Source organism: Mandrillus leucophaeus, unplaced genomic scaffold, assembly GCF_000951045.1.
Source record: "Mandrillus leucophaeus isolate KB7577 unplaced genomic scaffold, Mleu.le_1.0 Scaffold1199, whole genome shotgun sequence".
NCBI lineage: Eukaryota > Metazoa > Chordata > Mammalia > Primates > Cercopithecidae > Mandrillus > Mandrillus leucophaeus.
The window spans coordinates 122,278-140,572 of record NW_012100309.1 but is presented as its reverse complement, the minus strand read 5'-3'; the positions used below and the strand labels follow the sequence as shown (position 1 = coordinate 140,572).

Below are 18,295 nucleotides of genomic sequence, written 5' to 3'. Positions count from 1 at the left end.
GTACTCAGCTCTTAAACGTAGTCTTCTCTGTAAGCAGTTCACAACATAACTATTTGCTTGCTTCTTGCGGTCCAGCAGAAATGTGTCTAATGCTTCACCTTCTTTAAAAGACTTACTTGCCTAATTAGATCAGGCCCACCCAGGATGATTTCCCTTTAATTAACTCTAACTGGTTAGTAACTAAATTGGAAGTGGTATGTCTTCATAATTGCAGGTTCCACCACACTTATGGGGCGGGAATTGTATGTGGGTGTGGATCATTGGGGATCATCTTCAAATTCTGCCTACCACATTTTCCTTACAAAAATAAAGTGTTCCTTATAGTCTAATGTCTTGGCTTTGAGCTGTCACTTGTGGTTATTGGGAGATGACAGAGTTATGGCTTATTTTAATGTTTGTGGTAGGAGTTTTTTTTTTCCTTGATGGTAAAAATTGGTATCAATAACTTATGTTCGTCACTTTAGGACCAGATTCTTAATCTGCCCAATATCATCTGTATTTTTAAAATGTTATTTTTATTTCTAGGAAGCAAGATGAAATAATAAGTCTTTTTTTTTCCTTCCCAGAGTGATTGTAAACACAAATAATATACATCTGGGATCAAGGATGTATTACTATCATTATAGAGTCATAATGCTAGCTTTCCCCATAATAAAATAGTTTTAATAAAACATATACTATTATGAAGAGTAGAATGAGACCCTTCCCTTTCCCCAAAGAACATATGTAGTTTCATTTAGAAAGAACTTTACAGGAGAGTTTTGAATATCCTTTATATAATTGGTATAGGAATGTAATAAGAAAAAAATAGAAGGTATTAGAAACTTACTAATCTGAGAATGAGAGTTGAAATACCATCTAGTTATTACTTTTATTCTGATATTACATTTTCCCTTTTGCTCCTCCTTTCCTGAATTTTCTCCTGCCCTTCCTTCAAGTTTATTTCTTTCTTTCTTTTCTTTCTTTTTTTTTAATACAAGATGGAATCTCAATATGTTGCCCAAGCTAGCTTCAAACTTCTGGACTCAAGTGGTCCTCTCCTCTCAGCCTCCTGAGTAACTGGCACTATAGGCTCGAGACACCACACTCGGTTTCCTTAAGTTTTAAAAATGAAACTGAAGTGTTAATTAAGTCTTTTTGATTATAAGAATTTATAAAAGTAATTCAGTTGACCAACAAAGATGATATTTTATAAACTTCATATTATCGTTTATTACATATTTAACAATAAAATCTATTGAAAACTCTAGCTGTATCCAGGAAAGAGACTGGGTCAATGACTTGTTTGTGAAAGGCTGGAGAATTGTAGGGACCTATATTCTAGGTCAATATTGACTTCAGGAATGGGAGTGGAAGGAATGATGACACAGTGGCAGTGCTTTAAAAAAGCATTGTTAGGCCAGGGGCGGTGGCTCACACCAGTAATCTGAGTATTTTGGGAGGCCGAGGCAGGCGGATTGCCTGAGCACAGGAGTTCGATACCAGCCTGGGCAACACAGTGAAACCCTGTCTCTGCTAAAATACAAAAAATTAGCCGGGCATGGTGGCGTGTGCCTGTAGTCCCAGCTACCTGGGAGGCTGAGGCAGGAGAATTGCCTGAACCTGGGAGACGAGGTTACCGTGCGCGGAGACAGCACCACTGCACTCCAGCCTGGGCAACAGAGCGAGACTCCGTCTCTTAAAAAAAAAAAAAAAAAAGTGTTGTTACCATTTCCTGAGACTAACACTGATCTGGTCAGGATCTCGACAGGAAACAGATGATATATCGAAACAAGATAATTTAGGAGAGTTTGGAGGAGAACAGGCAGCCTCAGGGGAAGCGACAAGAGATGAGGTAGTGCTCTGGTGTTAGTAACAGAAGGTGGACTGCTATACCACTGGCTATGGTATAAGAAGTGGCTGCCTAATAGGAGCTGTGGCCTTTGGGAGAGGGACAGAGCCCACTGATGGGACCTGGCAGGGAAGGAATCAGGACAGTAAATATTCTGACCTCATTCCTCTCCTCCCCTTAATGTCCTACTGATACCTCCCATTGCTGTGCTTCATTGGAAGCCTGAGGGCAAGGGAGCCCCTGGTTGACGCCCATGAATGTCAGTCTCCCAGGGTACAGGCTAAGTTGAAGATGGGTGAAGGATCAATCAGAAGGAAAAAACTAAGGAACGTTTGGCAGAGATCTGTAATATACCTTTTGTGAGCCTTTTGGTAGCATCTTTCATCGTGTGGAGACCAAAGTGAGTGTTCATTTTAGAGGATAATGTGTTAGCTGGTATGCCTAATTAGATGGTGTCATAATATTCACAAAACTTCCCTAAATTCTAACAAGGTTTTTTTTTTTTTTTTTTTTTTGAGACAGTCTCGCTCTGTTGCTCAGGCTGGAGTGCAGTGGCACGATCTCGGCTCACTGCAACCTCTGCCTCCTGGGTTCAAGCAATTCTCAAGCGATTGTCCCGAGTAGCTGGGACTACAGGTGCCCGCCACTATGCCCGGCTAATTTTTGTATTTTTAGTAGAGATGGGGTTTCACCATATTGGCCAGACTGGTCACGAACTCCTGACCTTGTGATCCGTCTGCCTTGGCCTCCCAAAGTGCTGGGATTACAGGTATGAGTCACCACACCTGGCCAATTTTAACAACTTTTATACTAGTGCTTCTGCCCTTAAGGACTGTCATAACCAGGGAACAAATGCACTTCAAGAAGTTTTGACTTGTTTTCCCTGAACTGACTTTTTCTCCCTTCTCAGTCTCGAAAATTTTAATCACCCTCCAAAACCCAGGTCAAATATAGTTTCCTGTATGCAGTTTTTCCTGTTCCTCCCCCATTACCCTCTGGCTGATCTTTATTCCATTTATCCTTTGTATACAATATTTCATTGACCATATGTTTAATTTTCTTATAGTTCCCCTACCCTTGACCATGGTTGCACTCCTCAAGTTTTTGTTTTTATTTAAAACATTTTTTGCCTTACACACTGTTTGACATTTAGTAGGTGCTCCACAGGGCACTGTTGACCAAATGAAATTTTCTGCGGGCCTTGGGTTGTCAATAGGCCACCACATACAGCCACCAGCATCAACAGAAATTTCATGAGCACTTTGGAAAGTAGGCAGGTGGTTCCTATTGTCATTTAAAGTACTCCCTTCCCTCACTCCCTCAGTTTTGTGGGGGTAGAGGCTTTCTATTTCCGGGAGAAAAAAACTCTGGAGTTTCCAGAAGAATTAATTACAGTTATGCATAGGATTGGACTTTTATAAAAATCCAGAATTTGACTTTTTTTCCTTTATTTTGTCAGCCTATGTGCATTATTTCAATGTAGTTCTTTGAACATCTGCTATTCAACAGAGAGAGTGGCACAGTGTTACCCTCCTGTGAATGATACTGGTTTCCTCAATGGAGAGAACTTTTATCAGTGCTCTGTGTCCTTAGATGAACCGTGGGATAAAAGGTAGGAGATACTAGAGTGGAAGTCAGAGGAAGATGGCACAATAGCTCATCATCCTATTTTTCCTGGTTTCTTTTTCTGGTTCGCCACTACAGAACTGTCCTTGAGAGAAATAAATCTTTATTTTTCCAAGGGGTGTTGTAAACCAGAGACTGAGTAGTATAGTCTAGAATTGCAGCCAGAAGCATTAGCTATGTACACTGTATATTAGGGATTTTAATTGATAATGTATATGTTTATGAATATCCATTTATTAAGAATAAACTTCATAAAGTTTATGAGTCCAGTGGACCACACAGAGATGACACGGTAGAATACAGAGCTAATTATATAGATTAGGATAAGATTTCTGGATTGCTTTCAACAGCTGTTCATCATTAAATGGATTAAAAACAGGTTCTTTTTGTCATCTTTTTCATTCATAACAGTGTGTACTCCCTAGTCCCTGGAACACATTACTGTGCTTTATTGCCTTTAGGCTTTTCACTCAATTAATAATCTCTCTAATGGAGTTACTGAGGTGTGTTTCTTTCTTGAATGTCTTGAAGAAATACCTTTCTTCTCATCACCCATCATTGTAATTAAAGATCCATTTGAGGGAGAGGAATTTCTTTTTATGGACTTGAGTTATTTATTATTTATGCAGTGCCTGATCTCTTAGGAAACAGTTCAGCAAGTCCACAAATGGCCTAACAAGTTCTAATGGTGTGTCAGAAACTCATTTCTAGAACAGAAGGTGGAGAGTTAAAGTAGGGCAGATGCTTTCTTATTGTGGTATCTACTAACTGGAATGAACTAGAGGAGGATTTTGAAAGGGACCAGAAACCCCAGGGGCTCAGCTGTGATGACAAAATGATAGCTGTCCTGATTTTGGGGAAATGGAAGGAAGGAATTTAGTAAGATATAATTAACATCAAGAAATGAAATTGAACACCAGTAAGTAGCATCCAACATAATGATCATCCAAAACACCAACAAATGAGATAAAGAAAGGGAAAAGACCTGTACAGAGGACAGATTTATTGGTGGTCTATAGGAAGAACAAAGGTGTTACCAAGGTGCCAAGTGGGCTAGTTGCGGATAGGTGTAGTAAAAGATAGGTGTAAGTAAAAGAACTACACAAAGTGGGAATCAGGTCAGATTATTGAATAAATTGGAGAACTACCATAATCTTGTGGGGATGAGATCAGAATAACTCAAGCCAAAGAGGAGAGACAGTTTACAAAGACATTTAGGTAATGGAAAAATTCGTCACATGTATGAAACCATTGATTAAGGACAATAGTACTTTCTAATAGGACAACAAATCAGCAATGGCTAGTGGCAAAAAGGAGGACATGTTTTTTGTTATTCCTCTTCTATTTGTAGGGAGAAATAACTTGACCAATAAATGAGCAAAAGAAAGGCTTATCCCTTGTGATGTTTTTAATAAAATGGGGAACAGAGGAATAGAAGGGGTGGGAATGTAAGAGAGAGTCTGAAAAGTACTACAAAAACCACATGCATTTAAAAATTTAAGCTTGATCATTTGCATCATTGGACTCAGATTATTCAGTGATGTTGGTGCTAGTCTTATAATTTTGAAAAAAAAAAAGTACGATCAAGACCATCCTGGCTAACCCGGTGAAACCCCGTCTCTAGTAAAAAATACAAAAAAATAGCCGGGCGAGGTGGCGAGCGTCTGTAGTCCCAGCTACTCGGGAGGCTGAGGCAGGAGAATGGCGTAAACCCGGGAGGCGGAGCTTGCAGTGAGCCGAGATCCGGCCACTGCAGTCCAGTCTCGGCGACAGAGCGAGACTCCGTCTCAAAAAAAAAAAAAAAAAAAAGTATGGGTTCCGGCACACATAAGTTATAAACTATAATAAGATAGACTTATTTATTTTCCTTAGGTCAGCATTCCTTCAGTAGCTCATCTGTCAACATTCTGGTCACTAGCATTTAATTCAATTTAATTCAGTATAAGGACAAATTGTACCATAACAATTTAATCCCCAGCTTTAAACAGACTTGTTACTTAGGACCTTAGTTATATTCCTTTCTTGAATGAAATTTCCTTACTGGTTATATGTCTATAGAAAAAATGATAATCATATTAAATAATAAAAATTCTTATTTTGGCTCCTGTTGTACCCTATACTGATAAAAGTAGAAGGATGATTGAGACTTGACTATTTATTACTATGAAAAGGCTGATTTTGGGATTATGACTTTTTATGAGTGGAGATGTAAAGACATCCAGCTTTATTATCTTTGCATAACAATATATTTATGTATATCTGTATATATATGCATACGTGTATGCAGGAAAGTTCGTTGTTGCATTACACTTCTATTGATGACGTAGGAGTTCTATATTTAATTTTCTTTGGGACTGAAGGTATCCAAAGGGTAATTTTAAAAATATAGCAATAGTTTGGGGAGCCAAAGAGTAAATCATGCATTTTTTAACACATTGGAAGGCCCAAGCCGAGATGTTAGGGTGCCTCATGAGGGAAATGACTTAGAGAATTTGCAGGTGGTATTGTAACAACACTTTATAGCTACGTAGGCTCTCATTGTCACATATTAGCTCATTTGTTCAAGATGCTCTCATGTGGATATGGCAATAATATTATAATATTTAATAGATATTTTATAGACAAGGAAATCAAGGCTGAGAAAGTGACCTGCCAAAGGTCACAGCAAGTATGTATTAAGACCTGTGAAGGAACTGAGTTTTCACTCTGTTTACAAGCTAGCAAGCTAACCCATTACTGTATCATAAATAGTGGCAGAAGACACAAAACTCCCGATTGGAGACTAAGGACTTTTGTTACTTGTGGTATAATAAGTAATGTGAGCTTCATGTTGATTTGACCTGGTTCTCCATTCCCTCTCAATCCATTGGGGGCAGTGCTGATACACCTATTATATGGGTGCTGTGCAAGCAGGTGGGCATTGGGAAACATTGAGCTTATGGATTAACCACTTTTATAGTAAGCAGAAGCAAGCCAGGTCTGTTGTGAAGACATTACCTTATCCTTAACGTTTGCTTGTTTCCAACACAACCTTGAGAAATGATCCATGAAGAGAGCAGTCTGTGTCTTGCATTCTTGGCATACCCAGCAAGAATGTGCGGGAACTCTAAGGTTGTGGTGAATTGCCTCTTAATAGCAGTATGTGACAGAACTAATGTATAAACTCAGTTTTGCTAAGTTTCATGACTAAAACTCAAGTTGAAAAGGTTAAGCCTTTCCCCCAAAATACTTTATTTTAAAATGTTTGTTTTATTTAGGACATCTCAAAACATGTCCTCTTGGCTTATTTAAATATATTCAATCACTAAAACCAGTTTCAGTTATTAAAAAGGCAAAGAAGAGAAGGCAGAGCCCACTTTTAAGACATTTCCTCTATTTTGTCTCAGAATCTCCCCTAATTTTCACTAGTTCCTTCCACAGCAATGAGCCCATGATAATGTTTTCATAAATGAAGTAGTCCTTTGCCCTGTGTCCACAGCAATATTTGTTATACAATAAGGAACAAACAGTAAGAAGTACTGGTGGATAGTGTATGGCAGGGGAAAAAAGTAGTTTATTTCAACCTTTTAAAACCCAGCATAGAGAAACTTTGATTTGCTTTTCTTGAAGGATTAATTAAAATACAATTTAAACTTGGAATTAGTAAAGCCAGGCTCCTTATAGATTAGAAAATGGACATGTAGCATGGTTAAATGCTTGTTCAAGAACAAGTTTCTAGTGACAGAATAAAGTGATATTATATTATTGTAATTATCATATATCTTGCATTAAAATACTCTTTTCTTACCTAATGTAGTTTATAGGGGTAAGTCAGTAAATATTTGTGGATTACTTTGCTTTAGGAATGAATAAGATATATTCTCTGTCTTCAAAGAATCATTTGCTAATGGAGAAATAAGAATTCAATTTTAATCCATAATTGTTTTTCTTTAAGAAGCAGTTTTAAATACATCTAGTTGTAGAATAATACATTTTTAAAAATCTACTTGGCTTTATTATTTCTTAGTGTTAGTCAGTTTGATTAACATTAGTCAATCTAAACATTAATGCTGATTATTTCCTAGTGTTGGGATTAGATGTATGTGTTTAATGATCTTATTTTTTACATAAAAATACTGAGAAAGAAAATATTTCAAAATATCCAAAGTTGTAAATGTTATATTTCCAATTTTCTCTTTTACAGAAGGATAGGTATATTTTGTCTATATAGAACATCAAGTAATTGTTTTGAAATTGAGGTTTGTAGCTAGGTTTCAAACTCATCAATTACAAAGCAGGTGAATTGACTTGGGTTGGGTGTTCCTGTGAGAATTATTGACTTGAGTACTAATTTAGGGATTTGGAGATTTTAAAATATTAATTTTTGAAGAGGAATTAAAAAGGTGAACCTGTCCTTAGTCTTTGAAGTATAGTTAGCTTCCAATTAATCTGCATGTGTGGGACACCATCCCCTCCTAGGTATGACTTTCTCAGACCTGTTGGAAAATTGCCATTGCTTGGATCCAGTGGAAAAGTTTCCACCCATCTTGTTGGCTTTTAAAGCCACTCTCTCTCCTCTACCCATGCAAATGGATGAAATTGGGCATCATCCGTGTTTCAAACAGAATCCTCCTTGCCATTAGCGAGAATAATAACCAGCATGAGTAGAGATTAAGAGAATAAGTTAAAGACATTCTGAGTGACATTAGATTCTAAAATTGGCTATCATATCTGCAATTAAAATGGCACCTTGTTTTTCTTTGTTATGTTGAAGTGAAATTTAAAGTATCTTAATAGCCAAATAAGTTAGCTTATGGTTTTAATCATTTACCTAAAATTAATGGCACACTGATATTAAGTAGTAGCCTAGTACTCGTTTTCATTAGAGAGCTGGGTTTATTATTTTTGTCTTTTTTATTACGTGGGATTTGTTAAGTTTCACAGAGTACTATAGCAACCGTAAAGCTGGTAGAAAAAGCAGAGACCTGGAGTTAATTAAGTAGCTTTCAGGAGAGAGAACAGCCTGAGAGCAGACAGGACTTTATGTTGAAATGCAGAGTTTGTGTGAGCTCCCAAAACAAGAGATATCAAAAGAAAAATGTTCAGGCAGGTAAAGGAGTTGGGAATTGAAAGGGTGGAAAGAGTGTCTAGGAAAAGGGAATAATGTAGTTGGAGGCATAGAAATAAGAGAGAGCATAGGTGGTAGTGAAGCTGCTTAAAATAAACCATCACCATGGCTACCAGTGAAAATCCTTTAATGCAAAGATGTGGCATGGCAAAGCAGAGGGATTTAGAGATGTACTGAAGGGTTTTGTGCAGGGTAGTGAGCTGACCAACTTCCTGTTTTACAAATTACTCATATTACAGTGTGTGGAACAGGTTGGTGAGGGCAAGAGTTGACACAGGAAGACTGGTTAGAAGACTTTTGCAATATTCTAAGTAAGAGATAATGATGGCCTTCGTTAGGGTGGTGTTGATGGGGGAGGAAATAACTTGGTGGGCTGATGTATTTCAGAGAGAATAGCTCTTAGATAGGTGGAATAGGGAAGAGGGAGGAATTCACATGGAATTGAGGTTGTTTCTGACTCTCCTATTTCTGGCGTGGCAACAATCAAGACGGTGATTTTTCCTAAAGAGGCTTGGGGTTTTTGCTGTGTTTTCCTCCACATGACTAAATATAGTGTGGTAGGAGAAGAGGAGTTTGGAAACAAAAAATTATTAATTTAGAGAGCACCACTCATCTAGGTTGTGTGGAACCAGAAAGCCAAAGCTGCTACTACCATGGGCGGTTTCTATAGTCTATGTGCATAGCTACAAGAAATTACAAGAAATTCTTTGTTTTATTTGCTATAATAATATTTAATATGTATTACAGTACACAAATATTATTTCCATCTTTCCCTTTTCTAAAATACAGTATCTACAGTTAAGTATTATTGAATCTAAAAGGAATCTTGGAAATTATGGTTTTCCTCCACAGTTGAGGAAACTGGTGCTCTGAGAGAAGACCACATGATACCTATGGAGTGACAAGTAGTAAAACTCGGGTCTGCTACTGGCCACTCCATTGCTCTTGCCTCATTACCTGGACAGCTCCACATTGATTAGTACATTCCATTACAGCTAACAAACAAAGCTGAAGAGTTTATTAAAGAAAAATACCAGTATCATAGAGGAGAAAAAATAGTTGCATATTCTTTACTTAACATATTATTTACATAAGATATTTTTGAGGCATACAAAATTCTATTTTAGAAAACCAGGTTTGCAGAAATTCAATCCTTTCTGTCTATTAACTGTAAAGAGTTAGACTTAGGGGATCTGGACTTGGGTTTGGCTTTATCTCTAATAAATAGATGAACTTGTTTTACCTGTATTTTACCTCTATTGACCTGAGGTTTTTTTTTTTTTAATTTCAGAAAATAAGGCTATGAGACCAGATTCCTTTGAAATTGTTCCTTGATCATTTTATATTTTTCTTTTTCATTTTTTTTTTTTTTTGGAGATGGATTCTCACTCAGTCGCCCAGGCTGGAGTTCAGTGGTGCCATCTTGGTGGCTCACTGCAAACTTTGCCTCCTGGGTTCAAGCGATTCTTCTGCCTCAGCCTCTCGAGTAGCTGGGATTACCAGCTGCACCACCACGTTGGGCTAATTTTTGTATTTTTAGCAGAGACCGGGTTTCACTGTGTCGGCCAGGCTGGTCTGGAACTCCTGCATCTCAAGCAATCGGCCTCCCAAAGTCCTGGGATTATAGGCGTGTCACTGTACCTGGCCTCATTTTATATTTTTAATCTGTGTTTGTCTTGCCTTTCTTCCTTAAACTGCTTCTCTTTAACCATGGCAAGTAGGGAATCTCTTTAAAAATTTAGGTACAGTAAGTGAGTGGTATATATTCCAGAATATTCTGTCCTGTTTATAGAGCCTACAGAACAGGATTAGATTTTGGTTTATTCTGTTATGAACATATCTTCATATTTACTTTTCTTCTTTGAAAATAGGTTTTGAAACTTGAGAGAGAAGACAGACAGGAAGGTATTGGATTCAAGTGGATGCGCAAGGATGTGGTGTGGGTGTAGTGCAGTGATCCTCCAAGTGGAGGAAAGGCAACTCATAATAATTCACTGTTTTGGAGAGAAGATATTAGAACTTTCATTTATATTTATTTCTAATTTATTTCTTTTTAAAATTCTGCTTTTGTATATACAATCGACTCTCCATATTCAGGGGTTCCACAACTATAGATTCAACTGACTGTGGATTGAAAATATTCAGAAAAAATAATGGATTGTTACCTGTGTACTGGACATGTACAGACTTTCTTTTCTTATTATTCTCTAAAATAATGCAGTATAACAACTATTTATATAGCTTAACATTGTATAAATATTATAAGTGACCTGGAGATGATTTAAAGTATACAGAAGAATAAGTGTGTAAGTTATATGCAAATACTGCATCATTTTATGTCAGGGACTTGAACATCTGTGGATTTTGTTATCCATGGGGAGTTGTGAAACCAATCTTTCATGGAAACTGAGAGATGACAGTATTTCAGTATATGACAAATCAATATGGTAGAACATGAATATTATTTATAAATGAATATATATATGTTGTGGGAATATGCTTAAACATGTTACTGTGACAGAACATAATGGTCAAATAGGTTCAGAAACCACTGGTGAAGAGTTAGCAAAAAAGACGAGTCAAGGGCATCAAGACATTAAGATAAATAAATGTCCTTGCTTTTTTATTTTTCCATACTATTACCACTGGAAATAAAGAGAAAAAAAAATCTAAAACAATAATAATAGCAAATAGCACTTTGGTAGCAGAATTTATTGGATTAAGTATCTACCTCTTACAGAGCAGAGGAAAAGTATCCTCTTGGATAAGTATCTAATTTTAAGATGGATTTTACTCTTGTTCATGATTTTGGGGGATTGTTAAGTATCTCATTGAAATTAAGAAAGTCATCTCATATGCTGAAATTGATTCATTATAATTCAATTTATTTAAACTTTTCAACTGAATAAGCATTAGGTAATTACATTAGAGTTTTAAAAAAGATTTGGCCAAGAATTTTTAGGTCCTATTTTTTGAGAGGTTTTTTTTTGGCATTTATTTTATTTTTTTCTTTTCTGATTATTTCTCACAGAATAAGACCACAGCTTGCCAAAGAGAAGATTGAAGGATGCCATATTTGTACATCTGTCACACCGGGAGAGCCTCAGGTCTTCCTAGGGAAAGACAAGGCTTTTACTTTTGACTATGTATTTGACATTGACTCCCAGCAAGAGCAGATCTACATTCAATGTATAGAAAAACTAATTGAAGGCTGCTTCGAAGGATACAATGCTACAGTTTTTGCTTATGGACAAGTAAGTGCCATATTATTTTCATAGGAGTTGAAACTTTTCAGAAATGTTAATTCAGTTGCGCTTTCATTTTTCTTTCTTAAGGTTATGTTAAGGTTGAACACTAATCTTTCTCTGTTCTTTTGTTTAGACTGGAGCTGGTAAAACATACACAATGGGAACAGGATTTGATGTTAACATTGTTGAGGAAGAACAGGGTATTATTTCTCGAGCTGTTAAACATCTTTTTAAGAATATTGAAGAAAAAAAACACATAGCAATTAAAAATGGGCTTCCTCCTCCAGATTTTAAAGTGAATGCCCAATTCTTAGAGGTAATAATCCAATTTTGGCATTAATTTCTTTTAAAGTTTGTTTTTATAGACCATAAGTGTTCATGATTTTATACTGTTGGCTTCTAGTACAGTGCTTTGAAGATAGTACTCAATAAATGTTGTTTGAGTAAATTAACATTAGATAATAGAAATGTTTTCCTTACTTGTAGGAAGTGATGTTTGAGTTTAAGATTATAAACACTTGACCAGTGTCCATAGAATAAAATAACAATTAATATTGTTTATTTAAGAACCCCCCCTTTTTTTTTTGGAGATAGAGTCTCATTCTGTCACCCAGGCTGGAGTGTAATGGCACCATTTCGGCTTACTGCAGCCTCTGCCTCCTGGGTTCAAGCGATTCTTGTGCCTCAGCCTCCTGAGTAGCTGGGACTACAGGCATGCGCCACCACACTCGACCAAATTTTTGTAATTTTAGTAGAGATGGGGTTTTGCCATGTTGCCCAGGCTGGTCTTGAACTCCTGGCCTCAAGCAATTCACCTGCCTCTGCCTCCCAAAGTGCTGGGATTACAGGTGTAAGTACTTATTTTTATCAATAGATAAAGGTTAATTACTGTTGTAATTTAGACAGGCTTACAAAGTGGTGGGAACTTAATGACTAAGGCCAGAAGTAGGGGAAGTATGTGAGAAATAATAGGTCTCAGATTGTAGCACTTATCTGGCTGAAGAAATTATTATCCTTGCATAGGTAGACAGATGTTTTGATATAATGTCCAAAGGTGGTGGTGGCTTTGGATTAATTTAGGCTGTCTAGTGTGATAGAAGGAAAGTAACACTAAGAGGACATCTAGGATTTGAGCCAATATTGCACTTTGGTGGACAGTGGCATAATTCTGGGTTCTTGGTGCAAAGAGAATTTAGTCTAAATTACCTGATCCATGAGCTAATCATTTTCATCATTGATGAAACATTTTACTCAGCATTGTGTAGCACAAAATAGAAAAATTAATATCAGTTTTTTTTTCTGCTGATTTTAATGGACATTCTTATTTAGTAAAAACCAAAGAGAATATAACTGTGTGTTCCCAAGGAAAGTAAATGATGGTAGAAAAAGAAAAGAAACAGTGTTATTCCATCTTCCCTTTCACCCTCCAAAATGATATTAGGCATTGTAACTTTAAAACATATTGATAGAAAAACAGGTGTGTGTATCCTCTTTTAAGGAGGTATCTGGGTTTTCTCAGCCTCTATTGATACAGGAACACTAATACTGTTGCTGACCTTGCAAACATGCTAAGTGTTAATTTTTCAACTCGTTAAGAAAGGTTTCAGGGCAATAGGAAATATGTTTTTAGCTCAAGTAGTAAAAATTCTTTAAATATTCTGAAGCTTAAGATTTGTCTACATTTGGCACGTGTTTCTAGGGTTTGCTTGTATTTGTAAATATTTAATTATCTCTTGCAAAGAATTATTAGATCATTTTAGCTAGTCCTCAACCCATTTGTCATGATTAAGTCACTTACTGTTTTTACTCTTGTAAATAAATCTGGCATTTGCTTATAATTGTTGTAATAATAGCCTCTTTCATTTTTATGTGTTATTTTGAAAAAAAATATGTCATTTTGAAGTACTTTAAAAATCTGTATGAAGGAAAACATTATGTAATGTGTTGTTATGACAACTATCCAGACGATTTCTGCTAAAATTAGATTTCTAATATTTTTTGATAGCTCTATAATGAAGAGGTCCTTGACTTATTTGATACCACTCGTGATATTGATGCAAAAAATAAAAAATCAAATATAAGAATTCATGAAGATTCAACTGGAGGAATTTATACTGTGGGCGTTACAACACGTACTGTGAATACAGAATCAGAGGTAATATTTATATTGTAGTTAAAACAGAGCATAGCTGGCTTTGTTTAAATAGTGAGCTTTGCTGATAGTCTGCTTAAGATCAAGATATGAAATTTATATCCTGAAGCATGACATGGAATTAAAATCTTGTCTTCTTTCCTCACATTTTAAAAATCAGAATATTAGTATAAAAATATCAGGGTTATGATAAAGTCAGCATAGTTGTCACAGCATCAAAAGAATCTAAGAAAATTTATGAATATTTTTCATTCACAGCTAGAGAAAGAGGGTTAGACAATTGATGGTGAAGGATGAGACCACAATCCTTTTGTACTTTTTGCTTTAACCTATGTAGAACTGTATCATGGCTCCTAGAGGGAGATTGTTGAGAAAAATTACAAAAAATAATTTTAACGGAAGATAGAGAAGAGCCTGAATAATTCAAGTTATTGCTCAGTTTGTACCAGAGTGTTCTACTGTAACAGTTCTGGAATGGAAGCTGCAAATGTCAGCAAATGGCAAACAATGGAATCTCAGTGTTTTCTTCTATTTAAAAAATAATACACTATTATACTGAGAAATTCATCTCAAAAAGTGCCTGTAACTAAACTAATAATGTGAAATTCCACATCTTTTATATCCCTTAACATGGTGGGTTTTAGCCATTACCTCAGACTTTGGATTGTATAGTATGCTGTTTATTGTTCAAGTAAAGTCCTTTGTTTCTTCCGCTTTTTCAGATGATGCAGTGTTTGAAGTTGGGTGCTTTATCCCGGACAACTGCCAGTACCCAGATGAATGTGCAGAGCTCTCGTTCACATGCCATTTTTACCATTCATGTGTGTCAAACCAGAGTGTGTCCCCAAATTGATGCTGTGAGTTATCAATTCTAATTTCTTAAACTTTCAATTTTTATCTCCCTAAAACCACATGAATTCTGTGAGAATATATTTAAGCCAAATTCAGTTAATTTAGTCATTCCTTTTTCTGATTTCCTCTTCTGATCCTAGTTAAGTTGAAGCTGGTCAGCCATGTCAGATTTTGAAATAAAAAATTGTATACATGTCTGAAAAACCAAAAAGGATGCTGTGGCCATATGTTGGATGTCATCACCTGAGACCCTTTGCTTTTGAGGATTATATGCTGTAGTTTTCCCTTCATTAGCATAAGCAAAGCCTCAGTTGATAATAGTTGAGTTCTGAACATCCAGGCTTTTTCTGCCTTTAAATTTCTAATTGCCAGCAGACATTTTTTGAATTTATTATTTATTTGGCTTTATGCCTATTTATTTGGTTGTGCCTATATGTGTACGTGGGATGAGCTCAAGGTAGAGTAGGAGGATATTTAATATTACATTAATAAAATATTTTCAATTATTTTTCTTAATTTCAGGACAGTACAACTGATAATAAAATTATTTCTGAATCAGCACAGATGAATGAATTTGAAACCCTGACTGCAAAGTTCCATTTTGTTGATCTCGCAGGGTCAGAAAGATTGAAGCGTACTGGAGCTACAGGCGAGAGGGCAAAAGAAGGCATTTCTATCAACTGTGGACTTGTAAGATTAAGACTTTGTGCTGAGAATATATCAGAGCTTTTCTATTGTCCTTTTGTCTTTTGTAATTTATAATATCCATATGGAAATCCTTCAGACACTGAACTGAGAAATGAAAATTATAGAACAGTTATTAGTAATGCACTGAATCTCTGATCTCCTCACGCTTTTTTCTCTTTTTTATATTACAGATTTTCTTCATGTGTATAAATTTAGTTGTACTAAAATTTGTATGTGCATAAAATTATAGATATACAAATTATTTGAAAAATTCTTTCCACATTTAACAATATATTGTCAAAATCAATTTATTTATTTATTTTTATCTTTTATTTTTTTTAAATAGGGTCTCACTGTGTCACCTACTCTGGAATACAGTGGTGCGATCATGGCTCACTGTAGCCTTGACCTCACGGGCTCACTTCAGTCTCCCTAGTAGCTGGGACCACAGGCCAGCACCACCACACCCAGATAATTCTTGTATTTTTTGTAGAGATGGGGTTTTGCCACATTGCCCAGGCTGGTCTCAAACTTCTGGGCTCATGCGATTCACTCACCTCAGCCTCCCAAAGGGCTGGGATTACAGGCGTGAGCCACTGCGCTTGGCCCAAGATTTAATATTAAGTTATTTCATGGGTGAAGACCTTCAAAGTAGCCTTTTGATAATATTTTATGACAGTCATTTTATTGACTTTGGAAATTATAATTTTTTTTGGTAATGATTTTTTAAAAGTGATACTTTTTCTAGGTTATATTAAAAATTAACTTTAATACCATGCCACTTAACGGCATTTTGATTGGAAAACTCCTTGTGATTTAGTGAGCATAAAGCTTCATTATATGGAAGGAAATATTTTAGAGCAAAGTTTTGTGCATTAAAATGTTCTTATTATCTTCATTACAAAACTGGAAATTTGTGCCTGCACAAATGTAATGACATCCCTAAATTTCTGTGACGCCAGTAGCATCAGAGTTGTAACTACCCAATGGATTCTTTTTGCCCGCTGCCCAGATAGAGCTGATTTATCAAGATGAGTGAATTGCGATAGAGAAAAAGTTTAATGCACACAGAGCCAGCTAAATGGAAGACTGGAGTTTTATTACTCAAATTAGTCTTTCCAAAAATTCAGAGACTGCGGTTTTTAAAGTATAATTTGGTGAATGACGGGGCTAAGGGAGTGGGGAGTGGAGGTGAAGTCATAGGGTGTCTCAGTGGGTTCTCCTTGCTGTCTTCTGTTCCTGGGTGGGATTACAGAACTGGTTGAGCTAGATTACCAGTCTGCATGGTGCCAGCTGGTGCATCAGAATGCAGGGTCTGAAAAAATATCCAAACACCAATCTTAGATTTTACAATAGTAATCTTATCCATAGGAGCAATTGGGGAGGTTAGGAATCTCGTGGCCTCTGGCTGCATGACTCTTAAATCATAATTTCTAATAATCTTGTGGCCAATTTGTTAGTTTTACAAAGGCTTGCTGGTCCCCAGGGAAGAAGAAGGGTTGTTTCAGGCAAAGGCTGTTATCATCTTTTCAAAATTCTTTAAACTATAAACTAAATTCCTCCTTTAGTTAGCTCAGCATAGGGATGAACAAGGGCAGTTTAGAAATTAAAGGCAAGATGGAGTGGATTAAGTCGGATCTCCCTCACTGTCATGCTTTTCTCACTGATACGAATTTTGCAAAGGTAGTTTCAGAGTGTGTGGTGTCTGCTTTCCTCCCATTAATCAGCCCCCAATATTTGCTCCTATATGATTATGACCCTTCTATGGGGAAATTATCAACCAAGGCTGATTAGAGAGAGCCAGACCTTCCAACTCCAATACTCATCTTGATGGTCCAACCATGTGGATGAATGTTGTGTAAAACGGCGTGCCTTGGACTTTGTGTATTGTTTTGACTTTCTTAGGAGATACAATCATGGTGGTATTTACATTTATGTTGTCAGGAAAAGACAAAAGCCATTGCTTTGTTTTCCTCTTTAGGCTCTTGAAGCATGTTGAGACATATCTAGTAGAGTTTCAGTATTACCATTGCTTATGACGGTAGCCGCTCTGAAAAGGGGGAATGACGACAAAGTGTGATCCTGTTGCCACTCCCTGCATGATCTATTTTTCCTAACAAAGTTATGATTATAGATGTTTACATTACTGATGGCTAGTGTGAGCAACATTTTGGATAATGTTTATCTTGTAGGTGATAATTCAGTGACAGTAGGAAAAACAGCAGGGTCGCAGGAGGAGTGACTACAGAGTTCTGTAATTTGACTAGTTTTTAAATAATTGGATGCTAACACATATATTATTGTATTTATTTATTTATTTATTTGTTGAGGCGGGGTCTCACTCTGTTGCCCAGGCTGGAGTGCAGTGTTGTGATCCCAGCTCACTGCAACATCCACCTCCCAGGTTCAAGCTATTCTCCTGCCTCAACCTCCCAAGTACCTGGGACTGCAGGCACACACCACCACGCCTAGTTGATTTTTGTATTTTCAGTAGAGATGGGGTTTCCCCATGTTGGTCAGGCTGGTCTCGAACTCCTGACCTCAGATGATCCACCCACCTTGGCCTCCCCAAGTGCTGGGATTATAGGAGTGAGCCACCGTACCCAGCCCATCTTATTGTATTTCTAAGGATAGATATACTTGCATAGGAATACCTTGTTCAGAGAAATAATACTGATTTTTTTGCTGTGATTAAAGAAGATTTTCTTTTCCCATGGGAACTGTATTGCAAAATGAAAATTCACATCAAACTGTTAAACTAACTAAACATTTTATTTTTTCATTGAGTTGAG

At 36.6% G+C, this 18,295-nt stretch overlaps 1 protein-coding gene across 1 annotated transcript in view; it reads left to right on the top strand.

Annotated features, from left to right (window-relative positions):
* Window positions 1–11,594: 11,594 nt before the first annotated feature.
* The window catches only part of KIF21A (kinesin family member 21A), an 89,613-nt gene continuing 82,912 nt past the window's right edge, over window positions 11,595–18,295 (top strand). The window contains exons 1-5 of the mRNA XM_011967607.1: window positions 11,595–11,818; window positions 11,946–12,128; window positions 13,818–13,967; window positions 14,687–14,821; window positions 15,339–15,506. Coding sequence (XP_011822997.1) covers window positions 11,970–12,128; window positions 13,818–13,967; window positions 14,687–14,821; window positions 15,339–15,506 — 612 coding nt within the window. The 5' untranslated portion in view covers window positions 11,595–11,818; window positions 11,946–11,969. The remainder of the gene's footprint in view (window positions 11,819–11,945; window positions 12,129–13,817; window positions 13,968–14,686; window positions 14,822–15,338; window positions 15,507–18,295) is intronic.